Source organism: Prionailurus bengalensis, chromosome D2 (assembly GCF_016509475.1).
Source record: "Prionailurus bengalensis isolate Pbe53 chromosome D2, Fcat_Pben_1.1_paternal_pri, whole genome shotgun sequence".
Lineage (NCBI taxonomy): Eukaryota > Metazoa > Chordata > Mammalia > Carnivora > Felidae > Prionailurus > Prionailurus bengalensis.
The window spans coordinates 35,053,493-35,072,418 of record NC_057351.1 but is presented as its reverse complement, the minus strand read 5'-3'; the positions used below and the strand labels follow the sequence as shown (position 1 = coordinate 35,072,418).

Sequence of the window (18,926 nt, the reverse complement as noted above, 5' to 3'; positions counted from 1 at the left end):
TGACTTAGATACAACTGGGCACCAGTCATGGGCAAAGTGAATGGGGAGACCTGGCTGGGCTTTTCCAGTAGGCTTCTCAGTGAAGGCCTCAAGCAACATCAACCACTTCCTTTCATGGTTAGCAAAATGCCTAGTGTAATCATTAATACAATATCACTTCTCAAATCCAAGCCTCCGAGTATTCTCTTTCCCCTCTTAGCCTCCCTTCTTGGGGCAGATGATGAAGGGATATCTAACAAGAATTAAAAATGCTGGGGTCACCTTATATCTTTGAATAGCCAGTGTCTCACAAGAACTAAGAAAATATCAATAAAAATCATGGTAAACACTTGCATGTTAAGTGAATATATGACCTACTCATCACGGATATTTACAAAACACAGACAAAAAGAAGAAAATTAAAATTCTCTATAATCCCTTTACCCAGAGATAGCCACTGGTAACATTTTGCTGTACATCTTTCTACTGCTTTCTTCTCTTAAATTTATCTTTTAACCTTTCAAAGAAACTCGAGTATGGCATCATTCAATTTACAAGAATCCTGTAAGGAAAAGTACTGCCAGTGTAATTGGTTCAGTTTGACAAAGAAAGAAAACTGAAGGTCCCAGAGGTTCAGTTGTTTTAGCTCGTGCAGCAGTGTAAGTGTATAAACTGCACCTGCCAGCCCTGTGTGTTCTGAAGGGCCTCAAAACCAAACAGTTTCATCGTCAGCAAGTAACAAGAACACCCAAGAAACTAGAAAGCCAGGGAATTTCACTTTCATTGATGAAATTGATGGAGAATTGATGGAGATCAAAAGCTAGAAATATCCCTGCTTTTAAAATCCACCTGTAAGCAGTAGGTGTGGTCGAGACTCCAAAGGAGAAGGTCTCCATCAGGGTCATGCCCATGAAATAACACGCAAACACCAAAGTGTCATATGCACCAATGAACAGGGTGCCAGAGTACAGGATACAGGCTATTGGCAAACAAGAGTCCACAGTCAGGTGCAGGAAATAGGTGGGTCTTCACAGACACAAGGGTATAGAGAACGCCCAGTCACTGGTGGACTTTCTTCAGTGCCCAATGTAGAATCCTGACAATGTGGGAGCAGCTGGTTTCCCACCACAAGGGAGCTGAGGGAGGGCTTGAATAGATGTATACATGCATGCCCCTCCTCCCCTCTGCGCCAGAGCATACACCCGGGGAGTGGGGCGGAACGGGCTTTGGGGTGGATGCTGAGGTATTTCGGCTGGGGATCAGCAGGGCAGCAAGAGACCTGGAAAAGTGGAATGTCAGGAGTGCTGCCCAAGGAGACTGCTTCACCAAGAGTGCTCTTATTTGCCATTCCTCAAGGGTAGTGGGTTGAAACAAGCTTCCTGAAGGAACTTCAGAGGAGCTGAAAGGAGGCTGGGTCAGGCCAGATAAGGAGGAAGGAGGGGAGGACTCCGAATGAGGAAACTGGGCCATGCAAGAGGGGAGTCACTTCTCTGGCCCTCCAATCTGCACTAAGAATCCAGGGCCAGGCCAGAGGTTCACAGTGAGAGGAGATAAAGGGAATTGGGTCAGAAACAGAGATATGGCAATGTTCTTCAAAAGTAAACTGCATGAGTCCAACAAATGTGTGATAAAATGTCCAGCCTTATTGCTACAATGAATGAAAATGAGATATCTTTTCCTCTTCTTCTCCTTCCTTTTTTTTTTTGCCAGTGAAATTAGCAAAGAATGCAAAATGAGCAAGCTTTAAGGAGGATAATTTAGCAACACAGCACATGTGTTAAAAATGCTCATACCCATTGACCCCAAAATTCTGCTTAAAATTTCTTCTAAGGACGTAATCAGAGATGTGCCCAAAGAAATAAAGCAAAGTTGTTCATTTATAGTGTTTCTTATAATACCTGCCACTCCCTCTTCATGAAAGAGATAAAGATAGAGAGAGAGCAAGAGCAAGAGGGGGAGAGAGGAGACAAATATCCAGAAGTAGGGGCTTGGTGAGGTAAAATTGAGATTTCCCTACAGAATGGAACAGCAGGCAGCTATTGAAGGCTGTATGTCGACAGAGGCAGATGTTTACAATTTATCACTATGTCAAAGGTTTTGAAACTTACATGTAGTATTGTACCCCCCAAACAAATCTCTATATAAAATATCTAAATCTATGCATAGAAAAGCAACTGAGGAATCTTATATCAAAAAGCAAAGAGACTTTATCTCTAGGTGGTAGAAATACAGGTGATTTTTTTGCATGTGGGAAGGAATATGTTTTTCATATTTAAAAAAATTTTTTTTAATGTTTACTTATTTTTGAGAGAGAAAGAGAGAGAGACCATGAGCAGGGAGGGGCAGAGAGAGAGAGAAAGAGGGAGACACAGAATAGGAAGCAGGCTCCAGGCTCCAGGCTCCACGCTGTCAGAGCAGAGCCCGACACAGGGCTCGAACCCACAAACTGTGAGATCATGACCTGAGCCAAAGTTGGATGCTTAACTGACTGAGCCACCCAGGTGCCCCTGTTTTTCATAATCTGCACTGAGCAAGTGTTATTTTTGTAATCAGATGACACATTTTTATGACATAATTTCTTAAATAAACAAATTGCTTACATAAGGATTTTTAACTAAACCAGAAACTAAGGCTCCTGCATCATCTAGATTCTAGAGGTAAATTGGTAAGTCAGTTTTTCTTCTGAGCTTTTCTCCAAAGCAGAAGCATATTTCTTAGTCTCTTCCCCACATAACATACGTAAGCAGATGGCCCTAAAATTTAAGAAAACAACAATACAGTGCTAGGGAGAACCCTCTGACCCATCCTACTCCCAATAATTGCTGAGCCAGGCATTTGGACCAATTGGGGATCTGCCTCCATCACAGCCACTATATACCAAGACTACTTGCTCTTTGCAGATCCTCATTTTGCCATGGATACTCTTCTGAGCTCTCAACTGGACTCTGAGTAAATAAGGAGGAAAGGAGAGGAGGACTCTGAATGAGGAAACTGGGGGAAATCCCAGAGTGGTGCATAAGGACACTGCCTCCCTTCCTGGCTCAGGTAGCCATAGGATGCCCCAAAACCTGCAGTGGGCCTCAGACACCCACCAGGTCTGATCCTCCCCAGGAGCCCTTTTCTCTCCCTCAGACAGCTAAAACCAGCTCTGTGGTCTGACTGTGGAGGTGTCATGCAACGAGTCTTGTCACATATTTACCCTGATCCTTGACCCCAAAAGCAACAAAGTGCAAATTGCTATTTATTCAAACTACTATTTGATTATGTTGAAACCCAGCTGCTGAACCCAGAGATAACAGTCTTTATGGTGGGTAGGAACTTCCTGTCAAGGACAGTTCATTTTAATTTTTCCACTGAGCTCAACCTCAAAGTGAGGTGGATTGCTACTCAGCAAGATGGACTGCATTAGTGGAGGCATTAATTGAGTGCAGATCTATGTCCCAAAAGCATAACGTTTGTTGTATACATACTTTGGGACAAGAAGAAAAATGAAAAACAGGTCTTTCTGAGGAAAAACTGAAAGCAGAATGTAGTCCGTAGTCAGGATGGCAGCACCAAAGTCTAGCTGAGGGGGTTGGTGGAACTCTCCACCATTCCACAGCTCAATTCCAATGGGCTGTTTGCAATGTTTCTAAAAGCTCAGTGCCTGTGTTTGGATCTCTCTTTCCCAAACACTGGACTCCATCATGGTTCCTCTCACGACCAAGAAAAAGCTCCAGGAAACCAGCAACAGATGGGGGGCCCTTGGCCAAGGGGCCGTGGCATGTTTCCTGCTGCAAGGCTCCTCTTGGCCCAGGGTATTGATCACTGTTGGTACCCAATATGGCCCCTTCTGTCTACCTTTTACCAGTGACCTTGAGATGAGTCCTCAGCTGGAGCAAAATGTCACTTCTGGCCTCTTATTATTATGGTTTCAGGCCCTTGTCATCTTTCCTGAGCTGTAGACTGCTCTTTGTGCTGTTAAAATCTAGTTGGGATCACCCCTCCTCAACCACTCTCCTTGACCCCCGCCCCTACCCCCACCCCCCGCCCCAAATACAGATCCAAGCACTTCCGTGTTCCAACCTCACACTCCTCCAGACTTTCCTCTCCTCTCCTCTCACATCCTGTGCTCTGGCCATACCAGCCTCCTCCTCCCTGCCCCTCTCCCAGTCCCTCAGCAAGCCCTGCTGTGATCCCACCCTGGTCCAACCACCTTCCTCTCCTGGCTGTACAACTGCAACAGTCTCCAACAGAGCTCCCTGCTTCCATTTTCCCCCCTCTCCAATCCATCTCCACACATCCCCAGACTGGTCTTTAAAAAAGTAAACAATGTTCACCTCTTCCTTAAACCCTCTGTAGCATGTGATGTTCCACCACACTTAGAGTAAAATGCAGACTCTTTCCTTGGCCTACAAGGTCTACCATGACCCAGCCCCTGCCTATCTCTCCAACTTCCTCTTGTACCACTATCCCCCTTGCTACTACAGCCATGCTTGTTTCCATTCTGTTCTTGGCACTTGCTGTTCCCTAGGCCTGGATGAGACACTTTTCCTCCAACTCTACCCCTTCCTAACTCCTTCTCATCCCTCAGTCTTAGCTCAAATACTACCTCCTGGCAAGGCCTTGCCTGACCACCTTACATAAAGCAGGACCACAGTCATAAGCACAGCTTTTACTGCCATCTGAACTTAAAAAAAAAAAAAAATTTTTTTTAACATTTATTTGTTTTTGAGAGACAGAGAGAGACAGGGCATGAGGAGGGGAGAGGCAGAGAGGGAGACACAGAATCTGAAGCAGGCTCCAGACTCTGAGCTGGCAGCACAGACCCTGATGCAGGGCTTGAACCCACAAATCGTGAGATCATGACCTGAGCCGAAGTCGGACGCTCAACAGACTGAGCCACCCAGTTGCCTCACTTTTTTGCTATTTCATCCTTTGGTCATAGTGGGTTTGAAGTAGAAGGGAGTGCAGTGTCTGAGAGTGAGGTCCCAAGAGACCTTGACTAACCTGTTCACTGTTGCACCATCGGCACCCAGGACAGTGACAGGCACACAATAGATTTTAAATCATTATTTGTGATAAATGACTGACTGCAGGAAATAATAAGCATTTCCTCGAAGGGCTTCATTATCTCCAGTCTCCACACTGTAAGTAGTGCTAATTCCCTGCCCTTGCTTCCCTCTTCCCCTCCATCACCGTGTTAACATTTGTAGTAAGACAAACTCAAACAGCCCTCTCCCATAAAGCCTCCCTTGGCCCTTCTAGACAGAAATAACTCCTGGTTCCTCTGACAACCTACCTCTGCCGCATATTCCAAGGCCACCTACTTCAACATGGCTTTATTCTTTCTTCCTGGAAATTCCTGTCTAGAAAGATAAGGCTATAAATCAGAAAATAACTTCACTGTTGGCTCCTGAAATCAACTCAAACAATAGACAGCTCAAATACCTCTCCTTAGAAAAACGCTTTGCCAAACTAGGCAATGATTCACTTATCAAAGCAAGGGTTCTGCACCGTGTTCACCAACCCTGTGAACATCAATGTCAAGAATTTTGCCCAATCTCAATAAAATCTTTGCACTGTAACACCATCTTAAATCAGTCATTCCAGCCCCAGCCCACCAAACCCTATAAACGTCTGGAAGGTTCAGAGGAGCGACCTGCTTTAAAGGGTTTCCTGAGGCTCTGTGAAGGTGACCCCCTCCCTTACATTCAGCTTTGCTGGATGAACAGATTATTCTGGCGGTCTTCTAGGGGAGTTGGCAGGTAACAACTGCACTCCTGCAACCACCATAGTGTCTAGCACTAAGCTCTTCTGTTTATGGTGAATGATGAAAGAATGAATGGACGATGGATTAGCTCACCTACCCCACCCTCCACTCTCTCCCTTCTCGAACCAGCCTATCCAGAAACAAGCGGTGAAGGGGTCAGTAATCAGGGTTTTGGACCAGGGAAGTCCTTCACTGCAGTGACTAGGTTTTATTTTGGAACTGATGGCATAAACCCATTGGCGGGCCCCGAGTTTCACCCTAGATCCAGGCTACGACACCACTTAGCCAACCAGCCTCTCCCCTCGTGCCCAGAGCTACGGCACTGGACCGCTACGGGCTGCAGAAGGCGGGCTTCACTCACGTGCTGAATGCAGCCCACGGCCGCTGGAACGTGGACACTGGGCCCGACTACTACAGCGACATGGCCATCGAATACCACGGTGTTGAGGCGGACGACCTGCCCACCTTCGACCTCAGCGTCTTCTTCTACCCGGCGGCCGCTTTCATCGACGCAGCGCTCAGCCACGACCACAGTAAGAGACCTGTGACCCTTGGTGGTCCAACCCCAACAAACCCGCCCGAGGCCCCGCCCCACCCCCACGAAGCCCCGCCCCAAACCGAAGCCCCGCCCCTCACCTTGGCTGGAGGCGGGATCTGCGCACTGTTGAAGCCGGTTCTGCGGGGGTTGTGTGTGATTAAGCTGGGAATGTCCGAGGCCCAGGAACACAAGAACCACACTGAGCATGCGGCTGGTGGGGTTCGGGGCTTGATCGCCTCTGTGGGGAATCGGGATCGGGAGGGTTCAGAGGAAAGGCCTTTGGCCTGAATCCCAATCCCCTAAGGCTCATCAGCAATCCTTGGAGCAGCAGGGACGTCTGGATGCCCTCAAACCTGGGACTACAGCCCAGACACTAATTGTGCCTGCACCCAAACCTGACTAATAGCTAGGGGCTTCAATGCCAGAAAACCTTCAGGAAGCTGCCTTGACTGGGAATCTATGGAGAGACTTCAGATTTTCCTGCCAACCAACCAAGCTGGCAGCCTCCCCCAATCCCCTCCTTCCCACATACTCCGTCTAGTTAGGCCTCCTATAGAAAGCTGACAATCTAGCCTTTATATATGGCAAAATATATTTGAGAATCTGAGTTTTGCACTCATGGTGTCCAAGTTTCCCAAGGTTAATTATCCATTCTTTTTTTTTTTTAATTTTTAAGTTTATTTATTTATTTTGAGAGAGAGAGAGAGAGAGAGAGAGAGAGAGCAGGGAAAGGACAAAGAGTGAGGGGGAGAGAGAATCCCAAGGAGTCTCTAAACTGTCAGCATAGACTCCAGTGCAGGGGCTCAATCCCACAAATCATGTGGAGGTGCCTGGGTGGCTCAGTCCGTTAGGTGTCCGACTCTTGATTTCAGCTCAGATTCCATGAACTGGGAGATCATGACCTGAGCCGAAACCAAAACTCGGTTGTCAACTGACTGAGCCACTCAGGTGCCCCAATTATCCATTTTTTAAAATCACAGTGCTAGTCCTTGCACTCAAAATACAGTTTTAGCTGGTCTAATCCAGGTTAAGTCTACAAGGCTATTTTAGAGAGAAAGGCATGGCTTAGGTATGCATTGGGGGTAAAACAATGTGCAGTTATTGCTGCAGGGTGTAACTCAGGGCATTTTATAGAGGCCAGAGGGACTTCAACTCCCTCCTCTGTGCTCTGATTTCAGACACACGCGTCATACTCCTTTATAGGACCATCACATAATTCAGGATATCCAGCTACTGAAACCCTTTCTTGCCACAAGAGTCTGGGATTATGAGGCTCACTGCCTGACCAGCTGGCCTGCTTCAGGAATTTGCAATCTGCAGGTTGGGCGCAGGCCAAGTCCCAGACCTTGATGGCCATCCCAAAGTGGTCCTGGCCCCACAGGTAGCCATAGGCACCAAGGATTTGCCATTATTTTGGTTCAGAAAGCAATGTCACAATGAAAAGAAGAAAAACCTACAGAGCCTAAGTGCTTATATTAAGGGATGCTTCATTTCAAAGTCGTGCTTTTATGAGTCTATTTATGGACCATCTTTTGTATTATGCACATTCTGGGTTTCCAAGCAGTATCAAAAAGCAACTGGACTCTGACTCATCAACATGAGGTAAAATTTGCCTCAGATTATTTGAAGTTAACTGAAAACATATTTGACAAGAAAAAACAAAAAGCTACAACAACCCAATCCTTCAGTTTCTGTTTAATGTACTCTTTTGCCATTACTGTATCTTCAAACTTTCTCTTAATGGAAGGGGTCTGGCAGGCTTTAGAGAAGACAGGGCGGGGATCAAATTCACAACTTACTAACAATGTGATTTCTCTAAGCCTTGGTTTCTCAATCTGGTGATGAAAATATTTACCCTGAAAGGTTATAATGAGGATCAGGAGTAACCCACATAGAGCTCTTAGCAGAGAACCTGGTGCACAGCAGGTTCTCAGATGTGTTTGATAAAAAGAGGTTGTGCACCATGAAGCACATAACCACACTAGCATGTGTGCATCATAATAATAAAGTTTCCAATCCCAAAAGGAAAAAAGACATTCCAACTTTGAACTAGTACAATAGACTCGTATGACAGCTTGTTTTCAGTTCCTGGCACAACATTTTAGAGTCTTTCACCCCCCACCCCCACCCCTGCTAAATTAGGAAAGAATGGGGCTCTCAAGTCATACTTAGGCCTGGGCAGATCACAGAGCATTGATGTGGCGATGTCAGGCCCGTGTGGGTCCTAATGGACCATATGGTCAAAAGCACCTAGCAAAGAAAGGGTCAAGAGAGAAAAGTATATGCCCAGATCAGAGAACATGCAGGGATTAGAATCAGTGGGCAGGAGTGTGGGACTAGAATAGTTGGCGGGTGAAGAGAGCAGGACATGACCTCATTGCCAGGAGGGAAGCTGGGGTCCCTTCTCAGTGCCCTTCACAATTGAATATCCTCAAGTCTGGGGCTCAAATCAAATGTGAACTCTACAGAACCTGGTAGGGAATGTAAAAAAAAAAATGAAGCTAGCTGTGTGGAAAGCAGAGGAGTGTGGGTAGAGGGTGCTTATAGCTAAGTGGAGAGCCCCATACATTTTCCAAAGGGGGCAGCTGCTATTCAGTCTCAGCCAGCATCTTGTGAGAATCAATGCAAATGTGGTAGATCTGATTTTTCAGGAAAAGTTTCCAATCTGGATTTTAATGTGAAATTGCCCAATTTTTAAGTGTTGGCAACAAATTGAAAACTTCTTACAATACTGCAAAGGCCAAACAAAAGATATCCAGTGACTGTCAGTTTGTAACCTGTGCTAAGTAGTCAGAGTAACAAAATAAAAATACTCATTAGCCCAGCAATGACATTGTCATAGACTCCATCCAGTGGGGATGGCATGTGCTCAGCCTTCATGCCATGTGGTGTGTCTAGTCGTTCATTGGAGATCTAGGGGACACTACTGTAGCATTTTAGAGCCAGGATCACTCGTATGTTTCTTATTATATTCTTGATGTAAGAGGTGTTGATGGACAGTCTGGCCCAAAGGCAAGGCATCTCTCTCTCTCTCTCCCCTCTCTTGTCTTTCCTGTTCTTCCTTTGCTAGTTTCAGCCAAGCGTACACTGTTTCTCACTGCTGCCCCTCACATCCAGTCTTGTTTATTCTTGTTGAAAAAACCTTTCTCGTGGTGCTATAGAGTTGTGCCCAGGGCTTGTAGTGAGCCCCACGGGGCCCACTCCCACCCCTATCCTACCCTGACGCATCTCTTCCGAAAGAACTCCCCAGGCAACCGCAGTCACTCTTGGAAAATCTCAGAAATAATCTAGTCCAGTGTTTTGCCCCAAGAGCTGGGGAAACAGAGGCCTGGAGAAGCCAAGTGATGTGCCCAGGGTCACAGAGCTGATCAGAGGCCAGCGGGAATTCCTTCTGTCATTTGGACCTCTCAGGAGAGTCCTTTGCTCTTATTTTGAGCACTCGGTGACCTAACTGTATAAGAGGTCACCAAAAATCATGAAAGGTGAGGCACTCCTGCTGGTTATGACATCTGAAACAACTGAACTTGTCATTCTTCAGCAGAGAAAGAAGTACTGACAAAATACTGCCATGGGAACCCCATTTGGACTGCCTACACTCCTCCTGCCATGGCATCCTCAGAGGTGAAGTAGTGTGGGCTTAATTTAATGAAATCTTCTAAGAAATCCCGGGGCAGATACTGTAAGGCTCTAAAGATCAGATTTTAGTATCACCACTCTCTGTTCTTTCTTTCTTTTTCTTAAACAGTCCACAGCCTGCTTCTGAAGGCATCTTAAAATCTATTATGGCTAAGGCAGGTATGAATAAACAAAGCGAGTCTGCTTTTGAGCAGGAGCGTGGTCCTCTGGTGCCTCCAAGCTTTAACCAGACCAGATATTCAGGGTATTTTAAGGATCCCCTGCCCTACTGCAGCACACACAGGCCTGCCCCCCAGCAGTTCAAAACACAATGTGGACCCTTCTTCTGATGGCTTCCACACCCCCAGAAGTGTTTTGGGAGAAGTATGAATGCTGCCTTTGCAGGCTGCTGAGGGAGGTGAGTGAGCAAGAGACAGGCAAAGAGTATCCCCCAAAACCAGGGGGAAGGAGGAGGAAGGGACCAGGAAGGAGGCTGTTTATGAGAGGGCACAGCTGGCAGGGGTGGGGTTGAGTTGAGGGTGGGGGTTGGTGGGGTCGGTGGGTAACAGGCTTGGCCTGTATATATGATTTGAGTGACAGAGGTCTATCTTTTGGTCACCAGTTGAAAATACGCAATTGGGGAGCAGCAGAGATTCTGGATATGGGTTTTCTTTATAAGACTGTGGGAATTCACCTTTTGGTAAAGGCTAAGGGGAATTATTAAATTGAAATCACCATTTCTCAAACATAGATTGTGACCTATTGGTGTGTCATAAAATGAGATTAGTGAGTGCAGCCAGCATTTCCTTAAAAAGAATGAATTGATTAGAAAATAATTGAATATAGCAGCATGCATTGCACGTAGTAAAAGTTCATATTACCTTGTGGAACTTTTGTCTGATACACACACACTTGTGATATCACATAGAGCTCTGAATCTGGTGTCAGGGAGCCTGGGCTCAAATCATGCATGGTTCTGTCACTTCCCAGCTGTGCAAACAGGGCCGCTCACTTCTTTGCACATTATCTCTTCTGTAAAATGGAGATGATAATTTCATCATCAGTCTGTCATGCTGATCGAGTACGGTAAGCTATGTAAAAATGTACTTGGACGATCTGGGGGCGAGGTAGGGCTATGTACACGTAAACTGTGAACTGTGTGTTGTGTTTTCAGGGGGCACACAAAGAAGTGAAAGCCACTGATCTAGGAAATGTGTGCCCTGACAAAGCTGCCTTCACTTAGGGCCCTAACTCTGGCTGGTGTCTAACAGAGAGCCTCCTAGTTTCTACGGTATGGTCCATGTCGGGAGCAGGCCCCGTGCAGGTCTCCTTGCCCTTGTCTCCTGAACCCTCTGAGAGCTTTCTCACCACCCAATGCTGGGCCCCAAAGGGTGGTGCTTAGCAGAGCCACAGAGCAAAGAGAGAGCAGTGCCTGGAGGGTGCTGAGACAGGCCCTTTACCAAGGGAGGAAGACCTACCTACCAAGCTCACATGGCTGAGGGCATTCACGCCGCTTTTGTAAAACCAAAATTCAGCTCCAGGAGCTTCTGCTGGAGCTGAGCACGCCCTTCTCTCCCTTCCCCCTTTCTCTTCCAACCCCCTCCATCTCCCTTTGCCATTTTTCTCCCCTCCCCTCCTCCCACTTAACAGACTTCAGGCTCCCAAAAGACTTAATGAACTACAGCTTTCGTCTGTTTCAAGCATTTAGTCGTGACAGAAAGAATTACCCTTTTTGCCAGGAGAGGAAGAAACGCTTTAGTTATCAGCACAGCTGGCAAGAAGCCAGCCAGCCTCTGGAACAGTCTGTGGGGATTAGAATGCCAGAGGTAGACATTCCAGTCCAGGAGCACAACCATGCCATGCAAGAGCCAGGGCCAGCCTCCCCCAAACCCGACCCAGCAAAAAAGAAGCAGGCCCTGCTTCTTGCCTTCCTTTCTAGCAAATGTGCCCAAGGGAAATGTGGTGCGGTCACACTCTTGTAGCTCAGCATCATGGCAGGTGGGATTGCAGGGCCGCCTGGTAAGCTTGTGGAGATTGGTGAAAATGAATTGTGACAAAATGAACAGTTCCTTATGAAGCACCTTTCTGCGCCAGCCCTGTGTGTGTGGAGAGGCCATCATGGAGTTCTTCCTGATGGGCAAGATGTGCAGGCCTTGCCAGCTGGGAGGAGGGGAGAGAGAATCCTGTGCCTGATGGTCAGGCCCTCTTGGATTTCTCACTCTGCCTGGGCATGGTCCTGGGCATGGTCCCCTGGCACAGGTGAGGGGGTGGCGGTGAGAAGGACACGGGGGAGCCATGTCTGTTCAGAAGTATTCTTCAACAAGCTGTTCTCATATCCTGATGTTCCATAAGCTCAGTGATGTTCATAAGTGTCTTTTTGGTCATCCTTCTGAGCCACAGGCCTGAGACTCAGGAAGAGACATCACTGGAGTCACAAGTCACATAGCTCAAGCTGCCCCTATCCCACAAACACAGGAGAGGGCAGCCACTGGGATGGCATTGGTGGGGACAGCCGGAGAGCCTAATCTCATTACTTTCTCTGTCCCCTGAACACAGTGGCCAGTGGCTAGCACACAGAAGGGCCTCAGTAACAAGTTGCTTTTAACTATTTCTAGCCATGGCACCTGCTTTTTGGGTGACCTCTGGCATGTCATTTCACCACTCTGAGCCTGTTTCCCATCTGTGAGGCAGGAATGATGATAATGAAACCTTGAAGTTTCTGTTAAGGATAAAATGAGATAACGCACATTGATGTACTACTGTGTGAGCTCGAGAGCACTACCAAATGCAGACCTGAAGGGTGCAGAAGCTGCTTCACACTGTGAAGCCGGGCCTAGCTGATGCCATGGTAGTGTTGTTTTGGTTGAAGTATATAAAGAAAATCCAGCTTCATTCAGACATGTAGATGGAGAAGGGAAGGATATTTTAATAGCCTTTTCCGGTAATTATGGATATTTTTCTTTAATACTACACCAAAACTTGACAAGCAATAGTTTCTTAAAGGCTAGCTATGATGTCTTGCAATCTGAAACCATACACATAAACTTCATACGTACTCTGTTATATGAAAATCCATTGGTCTGTCTTGCATTTTGGATGGATTTTTTTTTACTCACGCATGACTTTGTAATATCCCACATTGGTCATTTGGAAAATATTGGTTCACTAAGTTATGTAGATCTTCCAAATGTTGACAATTTTCATTGTATGTTATCAAAAGAACACATTTGTTAATATCACCACCAATCTTAACAGAAAAATCTAAAAGTATTGGGAAACTGTCAACCCCACAGTAATAGATACAAGTTTTCCAAAATTCTATTTTCCTCAAAAGCCTGAATTTTGTCACTGGCAACAAACACCATTGGTTATTTGCTTTGACATGAAAGGCCTATTTTGTTCACTTTTTTTTTTTTTAAGATTTTATTTTTGAGCAATAAGTACACTCAACGTGGGGCTCAAACTCACAACCCTGAGATCAAGAGTTGCATGCTCTTCCAACTGAGCCAGCCAGGCTCCCTACTTTGTTCACTTCTGAGACGAAGTCTGCCAAATATCCAAGTGTGAATTATCATGGTTTTTCTGTCATTTGCTCTTTTAAGTAAAAACAGTGTTTCATGAAACAGTGGCTAATTCAGCTTGCAACTCTACCTCCTATGTGCTTGTTCTTGAGATAACCATCTTACTTTGGCACTCAGCCAAAGTGCTTTAAGTGTACATACCATTTTATCACGCAAAATATTAAGCAGAAGTGTAACCAAAGGCTGAAATTTGATAAAAATTAATTTGTATTGCTTCATCAAGGATATTCTTAAGGGAAATCGGTGTTCCCCCCCTCCCCCCGAGAGCACATGGTGGTGAAGAATGCAATGATTACCAGTATAGTGTGGTACCTCTTCTTCCCACTGCATTTCAGGTAAGATCCTGGTTCACTGTGTCATGGGCCGCAGCCGTTCAGCAACCCTGGTCCTGGCCTACCTGATGATCCACAAGAACATGACCCTGGTGGACGCCATTCAACAAGTGGCCAAGAACCGCTGTGTCCTACCCAACCGGGGCTTTCTGAAGCAGCTCCGGGAACTGGACAAGCAGCTGGTGCAGCAGAGGCGACAGGCCAACCACAGTGACAACAGTGAGAAGGCTGGTGAGAAGGAGCCATAGCACCCCTAGCAGGGCCCACAGAGATACTCGGGAATAGAGAGGGAGGCTGAAATAGCCCTGCCCTGTGACCTGGGACAGTGAACCAAAGCTTGACTTCCTTCAATCTTAAACTTCCCAGGTGTATGCTGATGAATGGGGGGGGGGGGGATTCAAATCTGCCTCCTGGATGAGGACTTGGCTTCATAGCAGAATGGGGCAGACTGCCTTCTCAGCAGAATTGGTTACAGATGAGCACACAGTTCTGCACAAAGGTGCCTGTATTTTATTATTATTATTATTGTCATCATTATTATTATTTTCTGGTAAGATGGAAGCAGAAAAGGATTGGAAAATATGTAGGCATTGTGCTGTGATTAAATGTTTGGCTTTGTCTGAAAGTCACATTCTTTTTTTTTTTTTATGTTTATTTATTTTGAGAGAGAGAGAGAGAAAGAGTTCATACATGCAGGGGAGAGAGAGAGAGGGAGAGAGAGAATCACAAGCAGCCTTCAGGCTTTCAGCACAGAACCTGACACAGGGCTCAATACCATGAACCGTGAGACCATGACCTGAGCCAAAATTAAGAGTCAGATGCTTAACCAACTGAGTCATTCAGGTGCCCCCGAAAGTCACATTCTTAAAAAATAATTGTAAAATATAAATTTATTTTTTAGCTGCAGAAAAGTGCCCGGGAGAGCTGTGTTACAGAAGAGTCTGCATAGCTTATTAGCAGGCCCCTTTTCTGGGGCATCTGTATTTCCTTATCATCTCCTGCACCCTCTTTTCCACGAAATCCCCAGGCTTGGATCACCACTCATAGATGTCGCTGTCTGCAACCTGCAGAGAGCAACTCATTTATTAGGGATAGGGCGGGAGGGGGGGGGAGGGGTGGTTGCTGTCCTGAGTCCCGTACACTGGCCCTTGCCTTGTGCTCTTCTACCTTCCTCGGGAGCCAGGGCTCGCAGAATCCTAGCCAGAGCTGCCACCACCCAGAAAAATTCAACGAATTGTGGACAAGTTTAACTTTACAATTTTGGAAAAAAGAAGGGGGATATTCTTTAGGGAACTGGCACTTGGAGAAACTCCTTTCATTTTGATTCTAGTCAAAGCAACACAGGCTTGTTTTCAGTCATACCAAAAAGCATTTGCAAATGTGTTTGCTGTGGAATGGGAGAACAAGGCAGCCAGGTGAGCTCAGGTGTGGAATTTCCCTGCCCCTGAGAGCTAAGCCAGGTGCCCTGCCTGTGTGATTTTCATTCTCGAGGAGAAAACAGCAGGAGACATCAAGCAGATAGAGATGGCTTCTGGAACCAGGAACCCTAAACTAGACAGAACCCAAAGAGAAATGCTGATGGAGATGCCAGAGGTCAAGGACCAGAAATGAAAACTGCCCGGAGAAAGCAAAAAGAGTGTGATAAATGCCTGTGGAAGAAAATATGAAAAGGGGCTTGGTCCTTCGATTTGGTTATGGTTTTCAGCAGAATGAAAGAGGAAGTTCTTGATGGAGGAAGCATAGTGTCGGGGGGCCCAGCAGCCTTGTAAAACTTCCCTGTGAGTTTAGGTGGGCTGCCCTGATTTTGTGCCACAGGAGAGGACTTGTGGCCTGGGCCCTTGGTGGCTGGGCCTGGCTTCCTGGGACTGCTCTGAGAGTCATTGTGGTCCAAGAGTAGTCAGGTCCTCATAAGGACTTGGATCTGAGTGTGAGGGGAGCCAGACACAGGCTTATGGGAAAGAGATATAGACCAAAAGAAGCTCTAGGGTCCCAGAGGCACCTACCTGGACTTTCCCATCACAGGATTCCAATAACCCACTCAAAACTCATTTATCTCCTAGGTCTAATATATTCCTTGTCTAGAAAGAAATTAGTATTTCCATTTTAATGAAATATTACATTTAATACATCATAATGACATACTTACATTTAAATGAATCCATTGTGGGATGTATGGTAGGATGAAATGCTGGTGTTCTCTTGAGCTTCTCTATACTTTCCTACATGGGCCCATCTCTTTGTGGGGCTGTGAGTCTTACTGAGGACAGCAGGAGCAGAGAACTTTAAAGTTGGAGTTCTGGTCTCTGCAAGATGGCTCCTGGGGGCCAGAGGTGGGAGAAAGGAGGAACAGAAATTTTTGCAAAAGCATTTCAAGTCTTCAGAAGTAAATTATTTATTTGGCCAATAAGTATTCATTGAGAACCTACCGCATGCCAAAAATTGGGTTAGAAAGCCAAAAGTAAAAACAAAAAGGCATGTTGTGATAAAGTGCAATGAGGCAAACAGGTACTGAGGTGAAGGACAATTGGGGATGGGGTGAAGACCTGAGGAGATGGGGTGAGCTGAGACTTGAAGGAGCACACCCTCCAAAGGGGGAGTCATTCTAGGCTGAGGAACAGAACAGCCCTGGTGAAAGCCCCAGGGTGATAAAGAGGTATATTTTTGAGGAAACGCCCCTCAGTGAAGCTGGAGCCCATAGGTAGGGGGAAATTGGAAGATGTGGGTTATAGAAGCTAGATTCTATTTCAAGTACAGAGAAAAGCCACCGAATGGTTTTAAGCAGGGGAATGGTATGACCTATGTTTTAAGGAGATCACTCTGGCTGAAGTATGGAGAATGGATTGTTGGGAATTAAGAAGGAAGGCAAGAAGACCAGACAGAAAGCTGTTGGAACCCTAGACAGGAGAGGATGGTGGCCTGGACTGAGCCCCAGGGGACTACTACTCAAGATTATTTTGGAATTATCCTGGAGAGTCGACAGAACCTGATGAGAGGGCAAAGAAAAATGAAAGCTATTGATTCGGTTTCTTGCCTGAGTATGGAGATGAGGTGGACGAGGGCAGAAATGGGGGGAGAGGGCTGGAGATCACCAGTTACATCTGTAAGACATACATAAAGTATCCCGTGTCATTGGACCTTGAATCTAGGAGCTCAGAGGAATGTTCACAACTGGAGGTGTAATTCTGGGTGTTATCTGTGCATAGGTGGTGTTGGAACTCATCATCCTGGGTGAGATAATGAGAAAAGGGAGGAAGTCCCAGGCCTGAGTGCTTCAACATCAGTGTTTAGAGCTGGGCCTGGGTGGCAGAGGGAGAACCAGGAAAGAGGACAGAGAAGGAAGAAGAAAAACCAGGAGTGTGGAATTATGGACACCTGGGCACAGTTTCATAATTTAACAGTACTGGTAGTCTGTTGACTGTACACTGGAGACAATGCTTGCTTATAACAAAGTAAAATTTATTTGTATGGCACTTAATAGTTCCTGTAGCATCGTGAATTTGTTAGCTGAGCCTTGAAATCAGAGAGATGACAACTTACGGTCTTTTCAGAGTTACGTGTAGGAAGAAGAGCTGCCATTTGGAGAATTGGGTTTGTTTCAGCTTCCAAATGTTAGCTGAGTGAGTTTGGGCAATTAAGATAGGTTCTTTGAGCCCGATCTCCTCATCCGACACCGGAGACAATGGCCCCATTTCCTGCACAGGGTAGGCGTGTGGATCACGTGGGAAGGCTGTTTATGAAAGCTTGGTAACAGTATTGTGAGTCATCATTTCTGAAACAGAGTGTCGGCGAGGAAGGCCGATGCCTTCACACCTGGGTAGGCACTGCTTGAGCGATTCAAAAGAAAAGGTCGACAGCTGATGACCACTCAAGACTCTTATAAGGTAAATGAAAGAACAGATTACTGGGCTTAAAAAACATGGCTTGTTAATGAATCTCAACCTGATGGTGACTCCATTTCAGTTCTGATGAATCCAAGTTCCTGTTTTCCAGGATCCTTGGTGTCACATTTTGGTCTGAATTGCTTTCTCTAGTGAGAGTGGGTGAGTAAGGAAGAGTGTGCAGTGTTCTGAGGCCACCTCAGATCAGCAGTTCCTCTCCCCCAAGCCTTTCTGTTCTGCCCATGAATGCTGGAGATAGAGGCCAGCAGAGGGGGTCCTGTACCTGGATATGCTGCAGTCCCTTGGGAGCCTATGACACAAGGAGTCCCTAGTAGTGTTCTTGGATTCTGATCTGGTAGGTCTGGGGCAGCGACCAGAACTTGCCCACAAGCTCCCTGGAGGACTGTGAGGAAGGCAGGGTGTGGGGGTGATGGAACCCCAGTTTCACACAAACCACAGGGTGTGATTAGCAGGCCATGTCAAAAGGAAAACACTAGGGAATCTCAGTCCCAAAGGACCTCAACAGAAGAGGAAAGAGACTACATATGTGAAGGTTTCAAGATGGGGCCTGTGGAAGCTTCCATATCAGCTTGTTAGCAGGCCTCCACCCCAGCTCTTAGGCTCAGGCAGCCTCTTGCCTGACAGGTGCACCCACTGGGCTGCTAAGATTCATGGCTACTCCCGAACTAGCGGCACACCATCACCTCCCTCTCTGAAGCTGGATTAGGTTTTCCTTCCTATTAGTTTCTCTTCTTCCCTTTGTGACTAAAGCCCTTGCAGAAGTGTCTTTTCTTGAGCTCTCCCTCAGCCACTACAGAGAATTCCCTCACGGACTGGGCATTTGTGGAAAGAAAGGACCTAAAGACAACGTCTTGCCAGACGCTAAACCGAGAACGCTTTGTAACTGTGAAGGAAACCTAGTAAGGGTGAGAGCACAAAGAACACCCCATTGGGCCTCCTCCCTCTACAGTGTCCTGTGATCCTGGGGCATGTGCACTAGCCTGCCTTTTCGGTTTTATTCTGAGTCTACTTGAAAGTTTGTGTCTATGTCTATACAACACTTGATTTGTGTTGAACCACTGATGGAAAAACGTTCTCCCTCTGCGCGATATAAAAGAAGAGACAGGAGAGTTGTGAGCACCCACATTTAGACACATTGGGAGCTTAATGGGCCAGTTCCCATGGATGCCAAGTGAGGCATTTATTTCTAGGCTAGAAGCTCAAATAATAAACTGTTTTAACAGTCAGACA

The 18,926-nt window shown here is 46.3% G+C and overlaps 1 protein-coding gene across 2 annotated transcripts in view; it reads left to right on the top strand.

Moving 5' to 3' along the window:
* The window catches only part of DUSP29 (dual specificity phosphatase 29), a 35,496-nt gene extending 21,074 nt beyond the window's left edge, over positions 1-14,422 (top strand). For both annotated transcript variants that reach the window (XM_043598141.1, XM_043598140.1), the window contains 2 exons: positions 6,044-6,264; positions 13,801-14,422. In XM_043598141.1, coding sequence (XP_043454076.1) covers positions 6,044-6,264; positions 13,801-14,045 — 466 coding nt within the window. In that variant the 3' untranslated portion in view covers positions 14,046-14,422. The remainder of the gene's footprint in view (positions 1-6,043; positions 6,265-13,800) is intronic.
* Positions 14,423-18,926: the final 4,504 nt, after the last annotated feature.